Raw genomic sequence first — 19873 nt, forward strand, 5'->3', positions numbered from 1 at the left:
GGACGCCCCTGCTCCTTCATTTTTCTGCAGAGCGCTTCTCATGTCTATGTTACTGGCAGTTTTCCACCCACTAGGGTATGTGCTGGGCGCTGTCCTAACAATCTGAGGACTGAACAGTAAGCGGTGCCCAGCACACAGAAGTCTCTCAACAAAGGGCATATGCCTCCAAGTATGATGACCGAGGGGCTGGCTGCACAAACCAGACCACCTCACAGTCAGCCGGGAGTAGCTGGAGGCCGGCTTCCCCTCACTTTGCTGCTTAACTCCAAACAAGATGTGGAAATGAGGGCAAAGGTCAAGCCTCCCTAGTTCCATGTCCCACACAGGTGTCAGAGGTGACAGGTCATTGGGCTGTTTTGGGAGGTGAGGGGAAAAGCTAGAGAGAAAAGACTTGGCGACTTTGTGTAGAAACTTCCTTGGAGCAGGCAGAGCCTGCTCCACCCGTCCTGACTTAACCCGGCAGAGCAGAGGCAGACCCGGCTTCAGCCTCAGGCCCCGTTGCCTACCCGGCATCCTCCCCAGGAACCCTGCAGGCTTCGAGCAGCTGGAACTTGCCAGGAAGCCGAGGGTCTGCATTTTCAAGCATATTTGAAGCCGCGAGAGCACCTTAGGTTCGGGCGAGGAGGTCCATTCCTGATCGGACAGGTCCGTGCACTCTGACGCCGCGGAATTGACCTTACTCTTCATCTAGAACTTGGGGTTCCTACTCCAGTAAAGACACTGCCAGCTGACCTGCCGAAGGACGGGCAGTGTGGGAGCCACAGGGATCAGGTGACAAGGAGCAGGTGAGCGCTTTTCCTCTCCCCACCTTCAGCGCCGCGATGCCTGCCTCCTCCGGCCATGCGCATCCCTGCGAGGGAGGTCCAGGCTTGGCCGAGGAACAGTCCGTTCAGGGGGCCTGTGCTGGGGGTGAGAGACCACCATGTGGCACTTCCTCCAAGACTTGGCAGGACTCTGTCCAAGAGACCAGGTCTGTCCAGCCAGACTTCTCGCAGAATGAGTTAAATTCGGGGACCAAGAAGCACACTGGTGCCCCCATGAGCGCCCGCCCCCGGTGACGGAACAAGGAGGGTACTTCGCAGGCTTCGGAGGCCCTCGAGGCCGCGGCAGGCCGCCTGGGGCCAGGCGAGCCCCGGGAAGGAGCGCGCTGACCCGCGGCCGAGCTTAGCCTCGCGGGTGGCGCGGGGAGACCAGGTGCGAAAACGCGCGTGGCAGGAGGAGAGGCGCAGGTGCGGCGCCGAGGAGCCGCGACTTCGACGGCTGCAACGGGATGCTCCGCGCGGCTCCGTCCTTCCCAGCTGCGCCCGGGGAGAGCCTGAGCCCGCCCCTTCTCCGTGGCAGGTGCCTCGCAGGAAATCAGGCTCACTGTGGGAAGAAAAAACTGGAGAAACATCCCCACAGGTCAGAAAAGAAGGGATCAGAAAAGCAGCCCGTGTCCCCCTCCCTCGCCGCCGAAATCAGGGAACCCCCGAAACTCCCGCCGGTCCTGCTTCCAGTCCCTCATTTCAAAGTGAAAGGGTTTTTTGTTTCCTTTTGTTTTTAAAGCGCACAAAAGTTCGGGAAGGGGGGCAAACTAGTTAAAAAAAAAAAAAAAAAAAAGGCAATTACTAAGGATCCTGAAGCTCGAAGTCACGCAGGGCCCAGCTCCTCGTCCCGGCCCAACCCGCGGAGAGCGCCTCCCGCAGCTCCTCCCGAGGCGGCGCGGGCTCCGGCCGCTCCGCGGGTCTGAAGCCGAGCGCCCGCCGCGCCGCCACCGCGACGAGGGAAGCCGGGCGCGGGCACCGGGGATGGGAGGCGCGGGAAGCCCGGCGCGGCGGGGCCCCGCGCACCTGCGGACTCGGCCGAGCGCGCCGGACGCCAGCTCCGTAGTCATTGCCCATTTCCCCCTGCAGCTGCTGCAACAAACAGCAGTTCTTTTGAAGGCGAGGAAAAACGCTGGCCTTCCAAGTTCGCGATTAGAACTCTCGGGGGGCGGGGGAACCATTGTTGCTAACTTGTGCCTTGGGGAGGCTGAAGGGGTCTTTGAAAAAATTTTAATGACCAATTCTCTGTTTACATTAAGTGACCATGCAGACTGGCTAAAGGATCAATCTACCCGGCTGCGCACAACCCCGGCGGAGTTCAGAGCTGAGCCAAGGCACTGGGTTTGTTTATTGCTCTGGCTGCATATTAAGGAAGGCTTAGAAAATCTCCAGGGACAAGAAAGAATGTTATATGTACAAGCCATAGCTCTTAAAAGCTCACACAGGCAGTAGTTTTTACAGGTTGCTACGCGCTAGTGCTTCACCCACATTATTTCAAGTTATACCAATCCTATGTGGGGAGCATTAATGATAAGTTACAAGGACAAAAATTAAACTTTTGGTTGGAAGGATTGAAAAAATAAAACGTGCTCAAAGTCACATGTAGTTAGTGGCAATTTTTAGATCCCTGTTCCTTTGGTTACTCCACGCTCCCCCATCTCTGCGTGTGTGTTTATATGTATAATACGCATGTGTCAGTGCTTATATCAAATATAAAATAAATAATATATTCACAAATACATCATTTAAACTGGGGGCTGAAGACCTTCTTGTATAAATTAAAGAACACCAGGGTATCACAGAGTAAGAAACAACCTGAATATCCAGGGAGGCAAACAAAGGCCTGTCTCTCTCCTACTCTTCCTGTCCATCACCTGCTGAAGATGTCACCTGCTGAAGGGTCTCCTGTCTGCCGTGGTCTGTGGTCCTCACGTTCTCTGGACCATTACTAACCAAGCTAGAGGGAAGGGTGTCCTGGGCAAGTGTGCTCCACTTCTGCCCCGAAGTGACCTGAATCCCTCCATTGACAGGGGTCTGTGAGTCTCAAGGCTCAGTTCCTGGGGACCAGAAAGAACCCGCCTCCCATGGGGCCGGTGACGGCCAGACCCTGAGCCACAAGCTACACACACTTCTCCACTGGGCTACAATGCACTGGTCTCAAGGGAGACTGCTGAGGAAGAAAGGTGGCAGGCACTTGCCAAGTGATCTTACCATGTGACAAAACTAAATGCCACCATCAGAACAACTCACTAATCTCCAGGGACACACTAATGTCCCCAAAGGCAGTCATCGAAACTTCTAGTTATGTTTGACATTTATTTTTATGGCAGAATAGTAAAACATCCTGTTTCTTGGTGGCATTGAGAAATCAGTGAAATTGGTGAATAAGAAAGGGTAGAAAGGTTCCTATTCCTACACACACACACACACTCCTGGTCAACTAGGCTACCCCGCACAGGCTGATGGTGAGTTCCGTGAGGGCAGGAGCTGGTAGCTGACCTCTGTCCCAGCCACTTTGGACTCGATAAGTGAGTACTGAGTAAATGCCACTTGTTCCAATTCTGAATTTTAATAAATTTGCTAACAACCCTGGAAACTCCTGTGTAGTTTATTTTATTAACAAAATATTATTTATCATTCCTTTCTCCCTGAGACAATTCATTTGGACAAGGTGCTCCTATAGGTTTCACCAATACAATGTCAGGACCCCATCTCCGATGTCACCTGATGTCTAAGTTTCAACCTCTGGCTTCCTTGTGGCTCAGTTCTACAAAATTCACAAGTGCAAGAATTTCTAATTTTCCATTCAATTGCAGAAATAGGAAAGCAATTTACTTGGGATTTCTCTAGCCTTGTTAATCTCTCTCTCTCTCTCTTTTTTTCCCTTTTTCTTTTTGGATCCTTAACCCACCGTGCTGTGCTAGGGAATCAAACCTGTGTCCTGGCACTGCAGAGATGCCACTGATTCCATTGCACCACAGCCGGAGCTACCCTTGTTAGTCATTTTTAATCTATAATAGTCTTCCTCCAGATATGCCACCATCTAAAAATGCCACTTTAAATCTAACTTCTGAGGACTTCCTTAAAAGTCACCTCTTTCCTTTTAAAGTATCTCTGTTACTTAAAGACAACAATCTTTCCCCCTTGCTTTATATTTATTTATTTATTAACTTGTTCATTTTAGGGCTGCTCCTGCGGCACATGGAAGTTCCCAGGCTAGGGTCTAATCTGAGCTACAGCTGCCGACCTACACCATAGCTCACAGCAACCCCAGATCCTTTACCCACTGAGTGAGGCCAGGGATGACACCCACATACTCATGGATACTGGTTGGGTTCTTAACCCACTGGGCCACAACGGGAACTCCCTATATTTATTTTTATTGAGGTATTGTTGCTTTACAATATTGTGCTACTATCAGGTGTATAGCAAAGTGATTCAGTTATATAAATATCTCTTCTCTTTCAGATGCTTTTCCCTTAGAGGTTGTTGCAAAATATTGAGTAGAGTTCCCTGTGCTATGGAGTTCCCTGTCGCTCATCTATTTTATAGGTAGTAGCATGTGTCTGTTGAGTCCAGCCTCCTAATCTATCTGTACTGCCCCACACACCCTTACTAACCATAAATTTGTTTTCGTGTCTGCAAGTGAAGACGGCAATCTTTTTTTTTTTTTTTTGTCTTTTTGCTATTTTTGGGGGCCGCTTCCGCGGCATATGGAGCTTCCCAGGCTAGGGGTCGAATCGAAGCTGTAGCCACCGGCCTACGCCAGAGCCACAGCAACGCAGGATCCGAGCCGCGTCTGCAACCTACACCACAGCTCACGGCAATGCTGGATCGTTAACCCACTGAGCAAGGGCAGGGACCGAACCCGCAACCTCATGGTTCCTCGTCGGATTCGTTAACCACTGCGCCACAACGGGAACTCCGAAGACGGCAATCTTAAGGCACTAGTTTTCTCAGCCATTTGAACTCTTCACCCATGTCAATTTGCTTAAAAAGGTGGGAAAATCTCCAGGAAAACATGAGAGAACACTTTAAGATTTCCCCAAATTTCTCCTCATCCATATGATTTGTGAAGAAAAAGAAATGGACACCATTCCATCTCTTTAGTCTCTTTAGCTATTTCCTACGAAAGCACACACTCAATCATTTAATTACAGATTATTTTAGACAAAGGAGTCAGATGAAACTTGCTGGCCTCCTGCCCCTGGTTCGTCTAGCACCAGCTTGCGGTCTCCCCTCAGTCTCAGCGACGGAAAGGGGCTGCCTTCTTTCTCCGCTCTGCAAAAGGGCTGCATTTCTCCCTAGCAGTTTTTAATCGGTTGAATTAAATTCTGTGCCTAAGAATGTCAACTCTGATAATGACAGTGTATAATCCTGAGCGGTGACACACATCTGTCCTTTCACCTTGTTCCATATTTGAAATACACTCATTCAAAGTGAGGTCTATCCTGCAATCTCTCAGCAAAGGCCTGTGCACACCCAGGAGATGAGCCAGAGTGAGCTGAACAGAGAGAAAAGAGGATGGAGGAGGAGAGAGGAAGCCAAGCTGAGAACCACACCTCAAAAGTGGCAGTGCCACGACTGGATCAAGGAGGGCGAGGCTGCAGGTGCTGGCGCCTAAGGCAGCCACGCAGGCCCCGGGCCGGTGGGCTTGGCGAGGTCAGCATGAGCTGGACTCCCAGGGTCCTTTCCGAAGGGGACAGGCATCACGGCCGGAGGTCAGCTGGCTCGAAAGCAGACCCGCTTGGCCTGCACGAGCCCTTTTTTCAAAAGAAACACAAAATCTTCACCTTAAATGTGAAATCTCCTGACTTTTAAATGTTAGTATAATTCGATTAAAAGAACTATTAAGTGGGCCCCACAACACCGCATCGGCATCCCGCACTTGGTCTGCAGGCCACCAGTCCAACCTCCAGGCTGGTGTTTCCAGTTATAACCATTCCTGGAAACAAGCAGCAACACCTTGGCCAACGCATTTGGTGTCAGCTTTAAACCTTCACAGGGGCAAAGCAGTGTACAAAGTCCAGAATCTTCCTACAAGATCCATGTGCAAGGTCATTAGCAAACATCTCAACACCGCCAACCCTGCGTCCACAAACTCAATCCTTTTGGAGCACCCACCACCCTCCAGCCTGGAGTTAATGAAGGTCACTGATGACAGCGGACGCCAGTGAGAACACTGACGACCAGCGACAGCCTCAGCACAGCAGCCCCGAGACAGAAGCTGCTTCTTCCTATTCTGCCAGCGATGGGCCTTAACGCAGAGCCAAGTTCAAATAACTCGACTCCGGAGAGGAAACCAGGCGATCCTCCCAGCAGCACCCCCAGGATCCTGGGGGGCGGGGGCTTTGAGGTCATTGACCCTCACCTTTCAGAAGCAGGTGATGCTGCTTGCAGTGCACATTGTAAAGGCCCAAAAGGTCAGACATTTGAAAAATGAGTCTCCCTCCGTCTTCGGACCCCCAGCCACCTAGTTCTTCTCCCCAGTGGCAATTCTTGGGTCTTAAGATGTACCTTTAGAAGAGCTGTTGAGCTCATGTACACTGAAATGGAAACCTGTTTTAGAAATGCATATTCAGGAGTTCCTGTTGTGGCTCAGTGGTTAATGAATCCGACTAGGAACCATGAGGTTGCGGGTTCAATTCCTGGTCTTGCTCAGTGGCTTGGGGATCCGGCGTTGCCGTGAGCTGTGGTGTAGTTGCAGACGTGGCTCGGATCCCACGTTGCTGTGGCTGTGGTGTAGGCTGGTGGCTGCAGCTCTGATTAGACCCCTAGCCTGGGAGCCTCCATATGCTGCAGGAGTGGCCCAAGAAATGGCAAAAAGACAAAAAAAAAAAGAAAGAAAGAAATTCATGTTCAGAGTTCCCATTGTGGCGCAGTGGTGATGAGCCCGACTAGTGTCCATGAGGACTGGGGTTCGATCCCTGGCCACACTCAGTGGGTTAAGGAGCCGGCGTTGCTGTGAGCTGTGCTGTAAGTCAAAGATGTGTCTAGGATCCCATGCTGCTGTGGCTGTGGCGTAGGGCGACATCGGTAGCTCTGGTTTGACCCCTAGACTGGGAACTTCCATATGCTGCGGGCGCTGCCATAAAAAAAAGAAAGAAAGAAAGAAAAGAAAAAAGAAAAAAAGAAATGCATGTTCTCATAGAATTTCAGGTTTGGAAGGGATCTAGTCCAGCCCTTAACTTACAGGCTGCCTGAGCACTGCCTCTGCCTGCAAATCTAAGGATGGAAAACATTCCTCTCCGAGGCCGCTCATCCCACTCTTAGATAACTCCAGTAGGTCATAAAAGGTAATTTTTTAAATTCTGAAAACTGCCATTCTGCTGTTTTTCCTCTTCAACACTGGCTTTGACCTCAAAGGGCAGAGAAACAGGTGGTCAGATGCCTTTTGCCTAAAATGGAACTTAAAATATTTGCAGCCCTCCTATCCTCACCCAGCCCAGTAACTCCAGCTTCTCCCCTCTTCCACAGGCGTGTGGTTTCAGGGGATTCGCTGCCATGCTCCTTCTAGAAGGGATTAAACTCTTATTTAAAATACTCAGAAACCTCTTCAAAGAGAACTCCTTATCAAAGGAGGGGAAAAAAGATTCCTATTTGTAGCTGGCAAAGTAATGAACAGCCTGTGTTATGAAAATGGATAGCTCACAGGAGATTTACCGTGGGAAATCCTAGAGTCTCAGTACATACTTGGTGTGCATGGATGCTTTACTGGGAGTTTTTTGGCTAAGTGGAAATTTTGGTTGTAAATTCTCCAAAAAGTTTCCAAGACATTCCGAAATAGAATCTGGGAGCCTGAAGTCTCCATGTGCCTCAGGCTTAGAAAAGTTGAAATATGAGAGAGCTGAAGCACACAGCCAGGGTCTGGGTTTCTGGCTGGCCTCAGGACTAGCAAGGATGCTTTGGGGCTTTGGGCAAGTTATTTATTTAACCTTCCTCAGCCACAGCATCATCTTGCAGACAAAAGCACAACCTAGCTCATGGGTGGTCAGGTAAGTTAATTTCTGATCAGTACAGTGGAGTCAGGGCTGCTGCTGGGGGTGGTGCTGGTGGTAGCTTTTGCCTGGGATATGGCCCAGGACGGGACCTGGGATCACTTTCTGCAGAGGCTGGTTGCCTGGGCCTCCTCTGTGCAGAGTCCGGTCTGGGCAGAGCTCTGCTCTCTCAAGAGGATGCCATTTCTGCTAGCTCAGCCATACGGCTTTTACTTAACAAGCAACGCATTTATGAGTACACTCTGCTACCTGTCAAGGAGCATAAAGTCATCCTGAATGTCACCTCTCCCATCACAAGCTCCACAAGTTTGAGGAGCAACTCAACATTCACATGCATGTTCCAGGAAGGTGCTGAGTGGGCCTGTTCCTCTCCAGTCACTGGGACCAGTCTCGTACTGGCTTGTACTCGTACCAGTCTCGTACTCACACTGCCTCCTCAAATAATAGTTTACAGGGAGCTCTGCTTCTTGAGACGCTATCAGGTCACAGGACGGCCGTTGTACCAGGATGGCACCATGACGGCTGTTGATTACAAAGAAGTGGTTCGTGAGAACCCTAAAGCCTTTTTTTTTTTTTTTTTCCCACACTACTGGCATATGGAAGTTCCCAGGCCAGGGGTTGAATCCCAGCCACAGCAGACACTTAGCTGCCACAGAGACACTGTAGGGTTCTTAACCCACTTCCCCACAGCAGGAACTCCAGAACCCCGAAGGCTTTACACACTGACTTCTTTTGTGGGACTCATGGGAGAAATTCTTATGCATGCTTAAAAAGTCACTGTAGCTTCAGTAGCTTGGTGTTTTAACACACGGACAGTTCGATTTGTGCTACCACACAAATGTTTCCTTTATAAAGGCTTAGGACCCCATCTGTGGCCCTTGTTGGGTAAATGTGTGGAACTCCTGTGAGCAGATGAGCTACAAGACACACCCTGGCTGCGTCCTCTGCCCACTGCTGTCACTTTGGTGCCCTTCTCTAGCAGGTGGCGCTTTTCTTTACAGACCATTTCTGCCTTTGTTTGAAGAGCGTGCAGGGACCAAAGCCATGGCCTGCAGAACCTACACAGCCTTCTTCATCCTTAAATGGATGAAGGGACTTCCTTAAAACAAAGAAACAAACACAAATGATTCTCATCTTAAAGTTCCACGGACCCAATGCTCGGTAAAGAAAGATGCAAAGCTTTGCTCCCCCACATGTAGGAAAGGCCCTGCTTTAGCTCCATTTACTGCAGGTTTATGATTCCTGCTTAAAAGGTGGGGCCAACCAGAGCTGATGGCCCGAGAGAAGTCACAATGGGTCTTGTGGGAGAGGGAGTCGGCTGTAGACAGGCAGAAGACATCCGTCCTGAAGGAGGAGGAGGAGTAGGGCAGGGCAGGCTTTGCTGGAAGCATTTAGCTAAAACCTTCCTGCAGCCCGAGAAAGCCGGCTTTCTTCTGGCAGAATCCTGAGTAGGTTTCCCCGGCTTTTCTCCTGCCTGAGTTGCAGCGTGGTTGTCTTCAGGCAGGGGGGCCCACAGCTAGTGTGTTTGCTAAGCCTTTATTCTAAGTGCTTGACTTTTTTGAAGTGATTTCCTGCAATCAAGTACTGCTCGCTGGTGCACGGCCCATGAAATGCTGCGGGCTCCTTTGGTGCCTATGCATTCACTCAACAAACATTTCCCCAAGGCCAGAATCTGTGCTAGAGGTGGGAGTCCTTATTTCAGATGATTTCAAGGGTGCTTGACGGGACCTGAAGGACCCTGGGACTTGAGTGCATCTCAGAGGCCAGGGGGCGCCTCGGCCGCCAGGCCAGCCTCTGACCCGCCCTGGGATCCCGAGGTCCTCAGAGAAGTTGGGGCCACAATTAAACAGTGGTCTCCCCCGCTGGGCCAGCATCCGGCCTTGGGCAGAAGGCTCGGTCTGCTCCGCGCCGGGACACGTTTGCTCTGCAACTTGGAGGGCGGCGGAGGGGAATGGGCAACCCGGAGGCAAAGGTGGCTCCAGGAAGGCCAGGTCGCCAACAGCAGGCAAGTGGGCGAGGACCTGTCCTGCCGGCGGGGCAGCGCGGGGCAGTCCTCCCGGGGCTCGGCTCCGCAGCTCGCTCCCGCGCGGGGCCGCCCGCCGCCCCTCGGTCCGCCGGCCGGCGCTCCTCCCGCTGTCGCCTCCTCCGCCCCGCGCGCCGCCCGCCCCTCCTCCCGGTCCCTCCTCCTCGAGCCCGGCCTCCCCGCGCCCCCGCCCCCGCCCCCGCGAGCCAGACGTCCGGGCAGCCGGCGCAGCGCGCAGCCTCCGCCCCGGCTCGGAGCTCACGCCTGCGGCCCCGCGCGAGCCCCGTCCGCTCCGGCCGCCGAGCCCGCGCCCCGCGCCCCGGCCATCGCTGCGTCCCGACCGAGCGCCGAGCCCCGCGCGATGCGACGCTCCTGGGCGGGCGGCGCCGCGCTCCTGGCGCTGCTGGCCGCGCACTTCCAGGCGAGTCCGGCGCTGGAGGAGAAGAAAGGTAGGGGCGACCGCGCCGCCGTCCCGCCCGTCCCCGGGCGGCCGCGCAGCCTCTGGCGCGGCGGGCCGAGGATCCCGAGCGCCGCTTCCCTTCCGCCCTCCCGGCCCCCGCGGGGTGGACGCCCCGGCGAGCGCGTCCCCGCACGTGCGCCCGCGGTCCGCCGGGCGGGGGGGCGGCGCAGGCGGGACGCGGGGCCCGTGCCCGGACCCCGGGACCCGAGCGGCCCTCCGCGCCCGGCCCCGCACCCGCGCCCCACGCCGGAGCCAGCTCCCCAACCCCTCCTCTGGCGCGGCCTTGACCCAGAGGCTCGAGAGCTCGTTCCGGGCACCGGCCACCTGCGCTTCGGGACCGGGAGGCCCGAGGTCCTCCGGCCCCACCGCCCCTCCGCGGCCCGCAGCGCCTCCCGCCATCCGCATCCCTCGGGCGGCGAGCAGCCACTTCCCGGGACTCCCGAGATTTGTCCCCTCTTGCAGCCCTTGGGCGGCGTGTCCGCGCTTCGCAGTGGAAGGGACGGGGCGGTGGGAGCGGCCGCGGCAGGAGGGCCAGTTCTGGGGCGAACGGTCCAGGGGCGGGACGAATCCGGGCCGGCCGGGTCCCCACAGTTTCAAAATATGGCTCACAGCAAGCGTTCCTTCTCAAAATCTAGAGATTTTTCTCTCTGGGATGTGTCTTTTAGCTTTTTGAAGAATTTGACATCAGGCCAACCAAAATATTAAACTTAAAAAAAAAAACCAACCGGATTGATGTCCGTGGTTCACGTGGGCCAAATGTCCAGACCAAACATGAGCGAGTCTGGCTTCGTGACTACCGACCATAAACCCACTTGACATGAGAAACATGCCTGAGAAGGTTTAATTGCACAATTTCAGACTCAAGCAGCCGGGGTTCCAAGAGTCAGGTCTGTACTTGCTGTTGATGTCACTGGCACAGGGAGACAGGGTTTGGTGCTGAGTGCGATGGTGGGGGGAGCAGTAAGTCCTAAAGCAGTGCACCCCAAACTTGGCTGCAAATTAGAATCGGTTGGAATTTAAAACAAAACAAGACACCATGTCTGGCTCCCACCCCCAGACTGCCTAATTTCATTGGTCTGGGATGAGACCGAGGCATCTGGATTTTGAAAAGCTCCTCAGGTGCTTCTGCTGGGCAGCCAGGCGTGGATCTCACTGGCCACGGAGGTGGAATCCCTGGAGTGATTGCCTGCAAAGGTCAAAAGCTCTTTCGGAACCACTGGCATTTTAACAATCTTGCAAAATATGGGAAAGAGGAGGTGAGGGATGGTATGAGTGACCAGCATATGCCTCTTTTCACTGAAAGCGTCTCCTGACGGTCTCGAGGCCCTGCTACTCCCTGCTGTGAGCCCAAGGCTGTGGTCCTGCTCCAGAGACAGTGGACCGCAGGGTCCTTTGAGCAGCAGGGGCCCTGCTGCTCCCTGCTGTGAGCCCGAGGCTGTTGGGGGTGGGGGCATCCTTATTTTAAATTAAAGTGTTGGAGCATCTCCAAAGCACCACCTTTCTCCAGAAGAGCGCGCAGCTCTCCGCTGGTACCCCTTTGAACACTGCTGTTACCGCTTGGAGATTTGTTTCTAAGAAAAATATAAATACCACTTAATTTGCCTGTTAATCCCGTATTTGTTTAAAACAGAATGCTCCTGAATAGAATAGTGGGATTAGATGAACAAATGTCATTGGGCTAAAGTAAATAAGATGACCAAGTAGGGCAAAATATTAACCCAAAGTGTGAAAGACCCATGTCAGTCACATTTGGTCAGCTTTGTTCTAGAGAATTTACTCATTTTAGAGAGATCTGTTTGGTTCTAAGATGTAGTGTCTTTGTTCTCACTGCACTTGGTCCTGCCAGACGCTGTTTTAAGTTTCCTTTGAGTCCTCACAAACAGTACGAGGTGGGTCCTCTCTAGTCTGTGGGGAAACCCAGGTCTGGGAATTAAAGTGACTTTTCCAAGGCCAGCAAGAGGCAGAACCCGGATTCACACTCAGGCCCCTGGCCTCCCAGAGGCTCCCCTGCCACCTGACTGCGCTGCCTTGTGGGTTCTGATCTCTGGAGCCCTGCCGTGTGTGTGTGTGTGTGTGTGTGTGTGTGTGTGTGTGTGTGTGTGTGTGTGTGTGTGTGTGTGAGAGAGTGTATGTGTCGGGGGTGGGGGGAGATGGGGATGCCGCCCTCCTGCCGTTGGGACCCCTCTCCTGGCACTTGGGAGGCGCCTGCGGAGGAGCTCAGTCACAGCGAGGAGCTGGGAGACGCTGGGGGGGTGTTGAGCAAGCCCCTCGCTCTAGCAAAGCCGAGGGTGAAGGTGCTGCTCCGGCAGTGACCTTGGGTGGGATTCCACCTGGGCAGGCCCTCCTCTTAGGACATCCGTGTGCCGTGGGTCTGGGCCGTGTTGAAGAGGACCTGCTCGGGGGCTTTGAATGGTATCCAGAGAAAACCCTCCTTCCTCTGAGAAGCCCGGACCTGAGGACGCCCATCAGGACAGGCCGGGAGCCCAGGGGCCCGGGGCCGGGCTCTTGCTTGGTATGATGTGGACGCGTCCCTCGCCAGCTCTGGGTCCTCATTTCTCAATTCAGTGACTATTTACTGAGTGCAGGGCATGTGCCAGGCATCGAGGGTTAAGAGGGCAGGGTAATCTTAATGGGTTCTACTGTAGCTTCCAGAGGGGATCTTAACCCGCTGATTAAGTGGTGGGAAACTGCTTCCCTGATCTGAACAGGAGACCAGCGTCGATGGGTCCGTCCCCACCCACAGCTGTGGAGCTGCATCCAGCAGGACCGGCTGAGAGCTCCTGTGGGCTTTGGACTCCCGTCTCAGGCCCTTTTGTTTAGTTTCATCGTCCATAAATTCTCAAACACTTATCCTGAGGTTTGAAGAAGCCGATTGCCAAAATCCTTCGTGCTTTGTAATCAGACTTGGCCCACGTGACGGCACTCATAGGTTTTAAAATGATTGTAGAGGTGCTGTCGGTAAAGAGGAAGGAGGAGTCTGCCCTGTTTAGAAAGAAATTACTCTCCGTCTGTCCTCTGATCCGGGTTCCAGGACCAGGAGCCTGTATCTGAAGCTTTTTCGACAAGGAGTGGCGGCCAACCCTGCCGTTAAGGAGATGGCTGCGGGAGTTTAAGAGAAGCCATAGCCCCGCTGGTGTTCCTACCCTGATGTGGCGCAGGATCGGAATGTGGGGGACACGCAGCTTGTCAAAGGACACCCAGGAACACGTCTGGCCTCACTTTGTGCTTTGTACGTGTGTGTTGTAATTCGCACGTGGTGGAAATGGGCTTATTTACAGTTTGGTTTTACGAATAGGGATGTGTTTTGAGAAAAGGCCGGCATTTCAGAACGTGGCTCTCTCATCCATGCACTGTCTCCTTTTAGACACAATTTAAAAACTAGATTCTGCTCCTCAGATCTCTGCTGAACGAATTCCAGTGTGTGTTCTCCTGTCACTTACAGACATTAGAAATTATGATGAGAAAGGGTTTGGGCCTCTGTTAATTATTCCTGTTTTATTTTTGAGCCATCAGAGCGTACACAGTAGAACTTATATCTGAGCGGGTTCTTGTTGGTCTTTCCTGTGAGAGTTTCTGCCTGTACCTTCTCTTTCATCTCCCCTCTAAAACGTTGTCTTCTCTAAGAAAATTCCAGCAGTTGTCTCTTTGCACAACATGTAAGGATAGTCTGCCACCCAGCCCGCGGGTGTAGGCAGGTGAGCTTGACTTTGGGCGAGGATCCAGGCTTTGAGACTTAGGTCAAATAACCGGTTTGACTGAAATTTTCACTTTTTCAGAGTCATCAGGTCCAACTTCCTGCACGCTTAGATAAAGTCACCTAGAAAGTTCCCTGAGCCAGCTGGAGCTGGCGAGCAGTGGCAGCTTGTTTACTTAGCTCCGTTAGAAGCTAAGTGCTGGACTTGCCGTGGAAGACACTGACGTATAATATCACATGCCTGACCCTGTGGACCAAGCATCTGTGCCTGTGCTTAAAATAAGTCTTACTCCTACCAAACCTCAGCAGTTTGCTTGAGAAAGTAGAATGTGAAAGCTTGCGTGTGGGGTCGAGTTTCTTTGTTTGCTCCACATGGTACCGCATTTTGGTGGACTGTCGTGGAACGATGCAGAGTCTAGAAATCTTTTCTGAAGACATCCGGAATGTGCCGTTAACATGAGTCTCAGATTGCTCTTAGGGGCTGAGGGCCGCGCGAACAAGCCTTGTGTGCGGTCCTCGATACACCCACAATTGCGCCTGTTAGGAGGGGCCCGCAAACAAGGTCATGGTTTAGTGTAAATAATTACATAAATTAACCACTCTGGTTCTCCCTTTGAGTATAAGGACAAGTACCACTATGTATCACATCTGTGGCTTTTATTTTTGTTTGTTTGTTTATGTTCAAGCCACGGTGAGTGATTTGCACTGCCCCACCCACATTTTGAGCCCTAGGAATGAATCCGACTTGATGCTTGCCTTTCAGTGTCTAGAAGTTGAGCAGGGGAAGAGAAAGCTATGGATAACAAGTGGGAAGACGTCACAGAAGCGATGATGGGATTCTGTGCAGGATGAAGAAGTCCTCTGGTATCAGTCCTGGCTCTGAATTCTGACTGGAGGGGGGCCAGGTATAGCCCCACAAGGAAGGGGTTTCTCATTTGAGCCTGCAGAGACCTGTGGCTGTGTCCCTGGGCAGGACGATGTGACGGGTGTTGCAAGACAAGTGCCCACCATAGCCAGTTGTGCAGTGCGCTGGTTATTTAGGGTGATGGGCAGAGGAGGGGCGGTGGGGGCCTTCAGTTCAGAGAGAGCACTGTGTGGGGGGAGGGTCGTTAGGGCGTTTCAGGCCAGGAACCAGCGTGATGTGTTTGGTAGTTTGGCAAGATGACTGTGGCACCGTGTGGGGAGTGGACTCCTGAGGCCGTGACGGACTGCTGCAGGCGAGCTGACGAGCGGGAGCGGTGAGGGTGCAGAACAAGCGACTCGGCGGCTCTGGAGGCAGAACTGATTGATAACCGTGTGCGTAAGAGATGGGATCAGTCCCAGGAGGACACGTTGGCCTCTGACTTGAAAACCCGGACACCTGCGAATCCAGCTCGGAGGCTGCAGGTGCTCCCATGGGAGAGAGTCAGTGGAGGGGTTTCAGTGCTCAGATGGAAGAGGCCAGGAGGCAGCATAACTTCCAGGTCTGCAGCAGGGGCACAGTGTGGCCTGGAATTGCTGTTTAATGAGACATTTCAATAGTGGGTGAGGTCCTTGGCCTTAGAACAAACTTGCCCCAGCCTGTTTCATGCTGTCACCATCCATATGGGCCTGGCCAGGTTCTGGATCACCAGCTGCTTTTCAGACTAGGCTGCTGTGGTTCTCAGCCTAATCCGAGCGGCTGTAAGCAACTGGTGAGTGCTGTGTTGTGCTCATACGTGCGCTGGGAGTCTGATTTGTATATCAATGGGAATCCCCCATTTCTTATTTAAGGCAACATCAGATTCTTTGGTTTCATATATTAGTGACTGAGCCAAGAAGACTAAGAGGTTTAAAACAAAAACAAAAACAACCCCCTTTGAACTTTGAACATTCCTTAGAATCACTGAGGAGCTTCTGAAACGAGGCTGCCCTACTGCACCCCACACCAGCCCAGTCAAAATTTCTGGGGGATGGAGCTCCAGCTCCCAGACTTGTAAAACTCCCTGGGTGGTGCTGAGGAGTGGGTTAAGTTGCGTGTACAGCTTGTGCAGAGAGAAGGAATTCCTCTGACTCTCATTTTTTCCTCATTACACCAGCTGTCCTTGAGAATCTAGAAACAGTTTTATATTTCGTTTGTAACTGAGTCTCCACGTCCTGTTTTTTCAAGAATTGGTACATGGAATTCTACTGCAGAATAGACTCTCAGAGCTGTCCCGAGGCAACAGGAGTAGCATCTTGAACTTGAGAGAAAGGCACATTCGCGAATCCGCAACCCAGATCTCCTCAGTCTGACTCGTGCCGGGGTTGGAGAACCGCAGACAGGCGCTGCCCACTGCCCGCAGGCCCCTTGCTGGATTCTGGATGCACTCGGGGAGGTGGTGACTGTGCGTGGCCTCACTGTCAGGTGTCAGGGCTGAGTGGGGAGGCACACGCGTGGTGCCAACATCTCGCGAGAGGGGTGACTGGGGGTTTCGGCGCGAGCCCAGCTTTGTGACCGGGCGGCGTCTCAAAGAGGACCCTCGGCAGGCCCTGGAGAATGAGGTTTCTGCCCGATCCGCGGGTGGAGGGCAAAGAGCAGAGCGAGGCGGTGGATGCGGTGGATGCGGTGGGCCCGGTGGGCCGGCGCCCCGCGGAGCGCGCACCTAATGCACAGGCCGAGGCGGAAGCAGTTCCTGCTTCATTTTCTAGCTGATCGTCAGGAAACTTCCAGTGGCAAAAGTAAAACGTCCGAGAGGTGACACACTTTGTATTTAAAAATTAAAATGGTCATTCGGGCACTTTTAAAAAAAAGGAACCGGATGTGAAGGACTGAGCTAGAGTCTGGATTATAGTTGATAGTTTTAACATTCTCCCAGTGGCGTTTGTCCCTAAGCTTGTTGGCAATAAGAAAAATGAGTTCTCCAGAGCCCTTATTTAACTCCTGCAAATAGGAAGGCAAAGAGGACGAAGGCAGAAGTTGCCCGATTCTGGATGCCGTAGATACCCGCTGAACTGAACCGTGCTCGGCTCAGACTCCCTCAAGTGAGTGAGCTGGTGACAGAGAAGATGCGCCTGCTCCCCGTTTCCCGGCCCTTGGGAAGGACCAGGCAGATGGGGATGGGGAGTAAATAGGTGGTCACGTTCCCTTGGGGGCGCTTCCTGCCTCTGTGGAGGAAAATATGGAGGTGGTTCCAGATCGCCATTTGCTTAGCAGTTGTTTTAAGAGCATCCATGAAGAATTTTACTTTAAAAGCGGCGATGTGATCCCCAAAGGTTTGGGGGCTCTGGGCGTGCTGGGTGACATCATGATTGCCTTAGCGGCAGTCCCGTGTGCATATCATGATGACCACTTGCTGAAGCGCCTTTTAATCGGGGTTTTGGAGAAAACTGATGCATGACGCATGGTCTCCCCAGTATGTCAAGCTGCCGTTTGTATGTGAAAAGCTGTGCATGTTTTAACCGGATCGTTAACCCATGGAGCAAGGGCAGGGACCAAACCCGCAACCTCATGGTTCCTAGTCGGATTAACCACTGCGCCATGATGGGAACTCCCTGTGCATGTTTTAGTTTCTTTGCCCTTACTCAGAAATCGCAGCTGCTTGAGTGTCAGGAATAGAAACAAATAATTTACTGACTGTCTGCAGGTTCTTAAGACCATGCCAGGGTTCCTGTCCTGGCGCAGCAGAAACGAATCCGACTAGGAACCATGAGGTTGCAGGTTCCATCCCTGGCTTTGCTCAGTGGGTTAAGAATATGGCCATGAGCTGTGGTATAGGTTGCAGACGTGGCTGGGATCCCGCATTGCTGTGGCTGTGGTGTAGGCTGGTAGCTCCAATTAGACCCCTAGCCTGGGAAACTCCATATGCTTCCATGCAGGTGTTCCTGGAAATTTCTAAAAATTGTAAATAGGATCTCAATGTTTTTCAAAAATTTTTATTTTTTATTTTTTATTTTTTAATTGTTATTTCCCCAATACGATTTTTTCCCCTACTGTACAGCATGGTGACCCAGTTACACATACATGTATACATTCTTTTTTCTCACATTATCATGCTCCATCATAAGTGACTAGACATAGTTCCCAGTGCTACACAGCAGGATCTCATTGCTAATCCATTCCAAAGGCAATAATTTGCATCTATTAACCCCAAGCTCTCCATCCACTCCACTCCTTCCCCCTCCCCCTTGGCAACGACAAGTCTACTCTCCAAGTCCATGATTTTCTTTTCTGTGGGAAGGTTCATTCGTGCCATATGTTAGATTCCAGATATAAGTGATATCATATGGTATTTGTCTCTTTCTGACTTACTCAGGATGAGAGCCTCTAGTTCCATCCATGTTGCTGCAAATGGCATTATTTTGTTATTTTTTCTGGCTGAGTAATATTCCATTGTGTATATATACCACATCTTCTTAATCCATTCATCTGTCGAGGGACATTTAGGTTGTTTCCATGTCTTGGCTATTGTGACTAGTGCTGCAGTGAACATGCGGGTGCATGTGTCTTTTTTTAAGGAAAGTTTTGTCCGGATATATGCCCAAGAGTGGGATTGCTGGGTCATAATGGGAGTTCTATGTATAGTTTTCTAAGGTACCTCCATACTGTTCTCCTTAGTGGTTGTACCAGCTGACGTTCCCACCAACAGTGCTGGAGGGTTCCCTTTTCTTCACACCTTCTCCAGCATTTGTTATTTGTGGACTTATTAATGATGGCCATTCTGACTGGTGTGAAGTGGTATCTTGTGGTAGTTTTGATTTGCATTTCTCTAATAATCAGGGATGTTGAGCCTTTTTTCACGTGCTTGTTGGCCACCTGTACATCTTCCTTGGAAAAATGTCTATTCAAGTCTTTTGCCCATTTTTCAATTGGGTTTTTGGCTTTTTTGCTGTTGAGTAGTATAAGTTGCTTGTGTATTTTAGAGATTAAGCCCTTGGTAGTTGCATCATTTGAAACTATTTTCTCCTATTCTGTAAGTTGTCTTTTTGTTTTCTTTTTTTGGTTTCCTTCGCTGTGCAAAAGCGTGTCAGTTTGATTAGGTCCCATTGGTTTATTTTTGCTTTTATTTCCATTGCTTTGGGAGACTGACCTGAGAAAATATTTGTAAGGTTGACGTCGGAGAATGTTCGCCTCTGTTCTCTTCGAGGAGTTTGATGGTATCTTGTCTTATGTTTAAGTCTTTCGGCCATTTTGAGTTTATTTTCATGTGTGGTGTGAGGGTGCGTTCTAGTTTCATTGATTTGCATGCAGCTGTCCAGGTTTTCCAGCAATACCTGCTGAAAAGCCTGTCTTTTTCCCATTTTATGTTCTTGCCTCCCTTGTCAAAGATTAATTGACCAGAGGTGTCTGGGTTTATTTCTGGGTTTCTATTCTGTTCCATTGGTCTGTATGTCTGTTTTGGTACCAGTACCACACTGTCTTGATGACTGTGGCTTTGTAATAGTGCCTGAAGTCTGGGAGAGTTATGCCTCCTGCTTGGTTTTTGTTCCTCGGGATTGCTTTGGCAATTCTCGGTCTTTTGTGGTTCATATAAATTTTTGGATTGTTTGTTCTAGTTCTGTGAAAAATGTCATGGGTAATTTGATAGGATTGCATTGAATCTGTGGATTGCTTTGGGTAGTATGGCCATTTTTACAATATTAACTTCTTCCAACCCAGAAGCATGGAATATCTTTTCATTTCTTTACAGCTTCTTTAATTTCCTTGATTAATGTTTTGGAGTTCTCAGCATATAAGTCCTTTACCTCCTTGGTCAGGTGTATTCCCAGGTATTTGCTTTTTTGGGGTGCAATTTTAAAAGGTATTGTATTTTTGTATTCTTTTTCTGATATTTCATTGTTAGTATGTTACAGAAATGCAACTGATTTCTGAATGTTAATCTTATATCCTGCTGCTTTGCTGAATTTGTTGATCAGCTCAAGTAGTTTTTGGGTTGAGTCCTTAGGGTTTTTTTTATG

General features: G+C 51.3%; 1 protein-coding gene across 3 annotated transcripts in view; it reads left to right on the forward strand.

Annotated features, from left to right (window-relative positions):
- Positions 1-10071: 10071 nt before the first annotated feature.
- The window catches only part of EGFR (epidermal growth factor receptor), a 178050-nt gene continuing 168248 nt past the window's right edge, over positions 10072-19873 (forward strand). Inside the window, exon 1 of one of the 3 annotated variants that reach the window (XM_047752853.1) lies at positions 10072-10273. In XM_047752853.1, coding sequence (XP_047608809.1) covers positions 10186-10273 — 88 coding nt within the window. In that variant the 5' untranslated portion in view covers positions 10072-10185. The remainder of the gene's footprint in view (positions 10274-19873) is intronic. The other 2 variants (XM_047752850.1, XM_047752851.1) reach the window with 2 other exon arrangements.

The sequence above is a fragment of the Phacochoerus africanus genome, chromosome 11, assembly GCF_016906955.1.
Source record: "Phacochoerus africanus isolate WHEZ1 chromosome 11, ROS_Pafr_v1, whole genome shotgun sequence".
Taxonomy (NCBI): domain Eukaryota; kingdom Metazoa; phylum Chordata; class Mammalia; order Artiodactyla; family Suidae; genus Phacochoerus; species Phacochoerus africanus.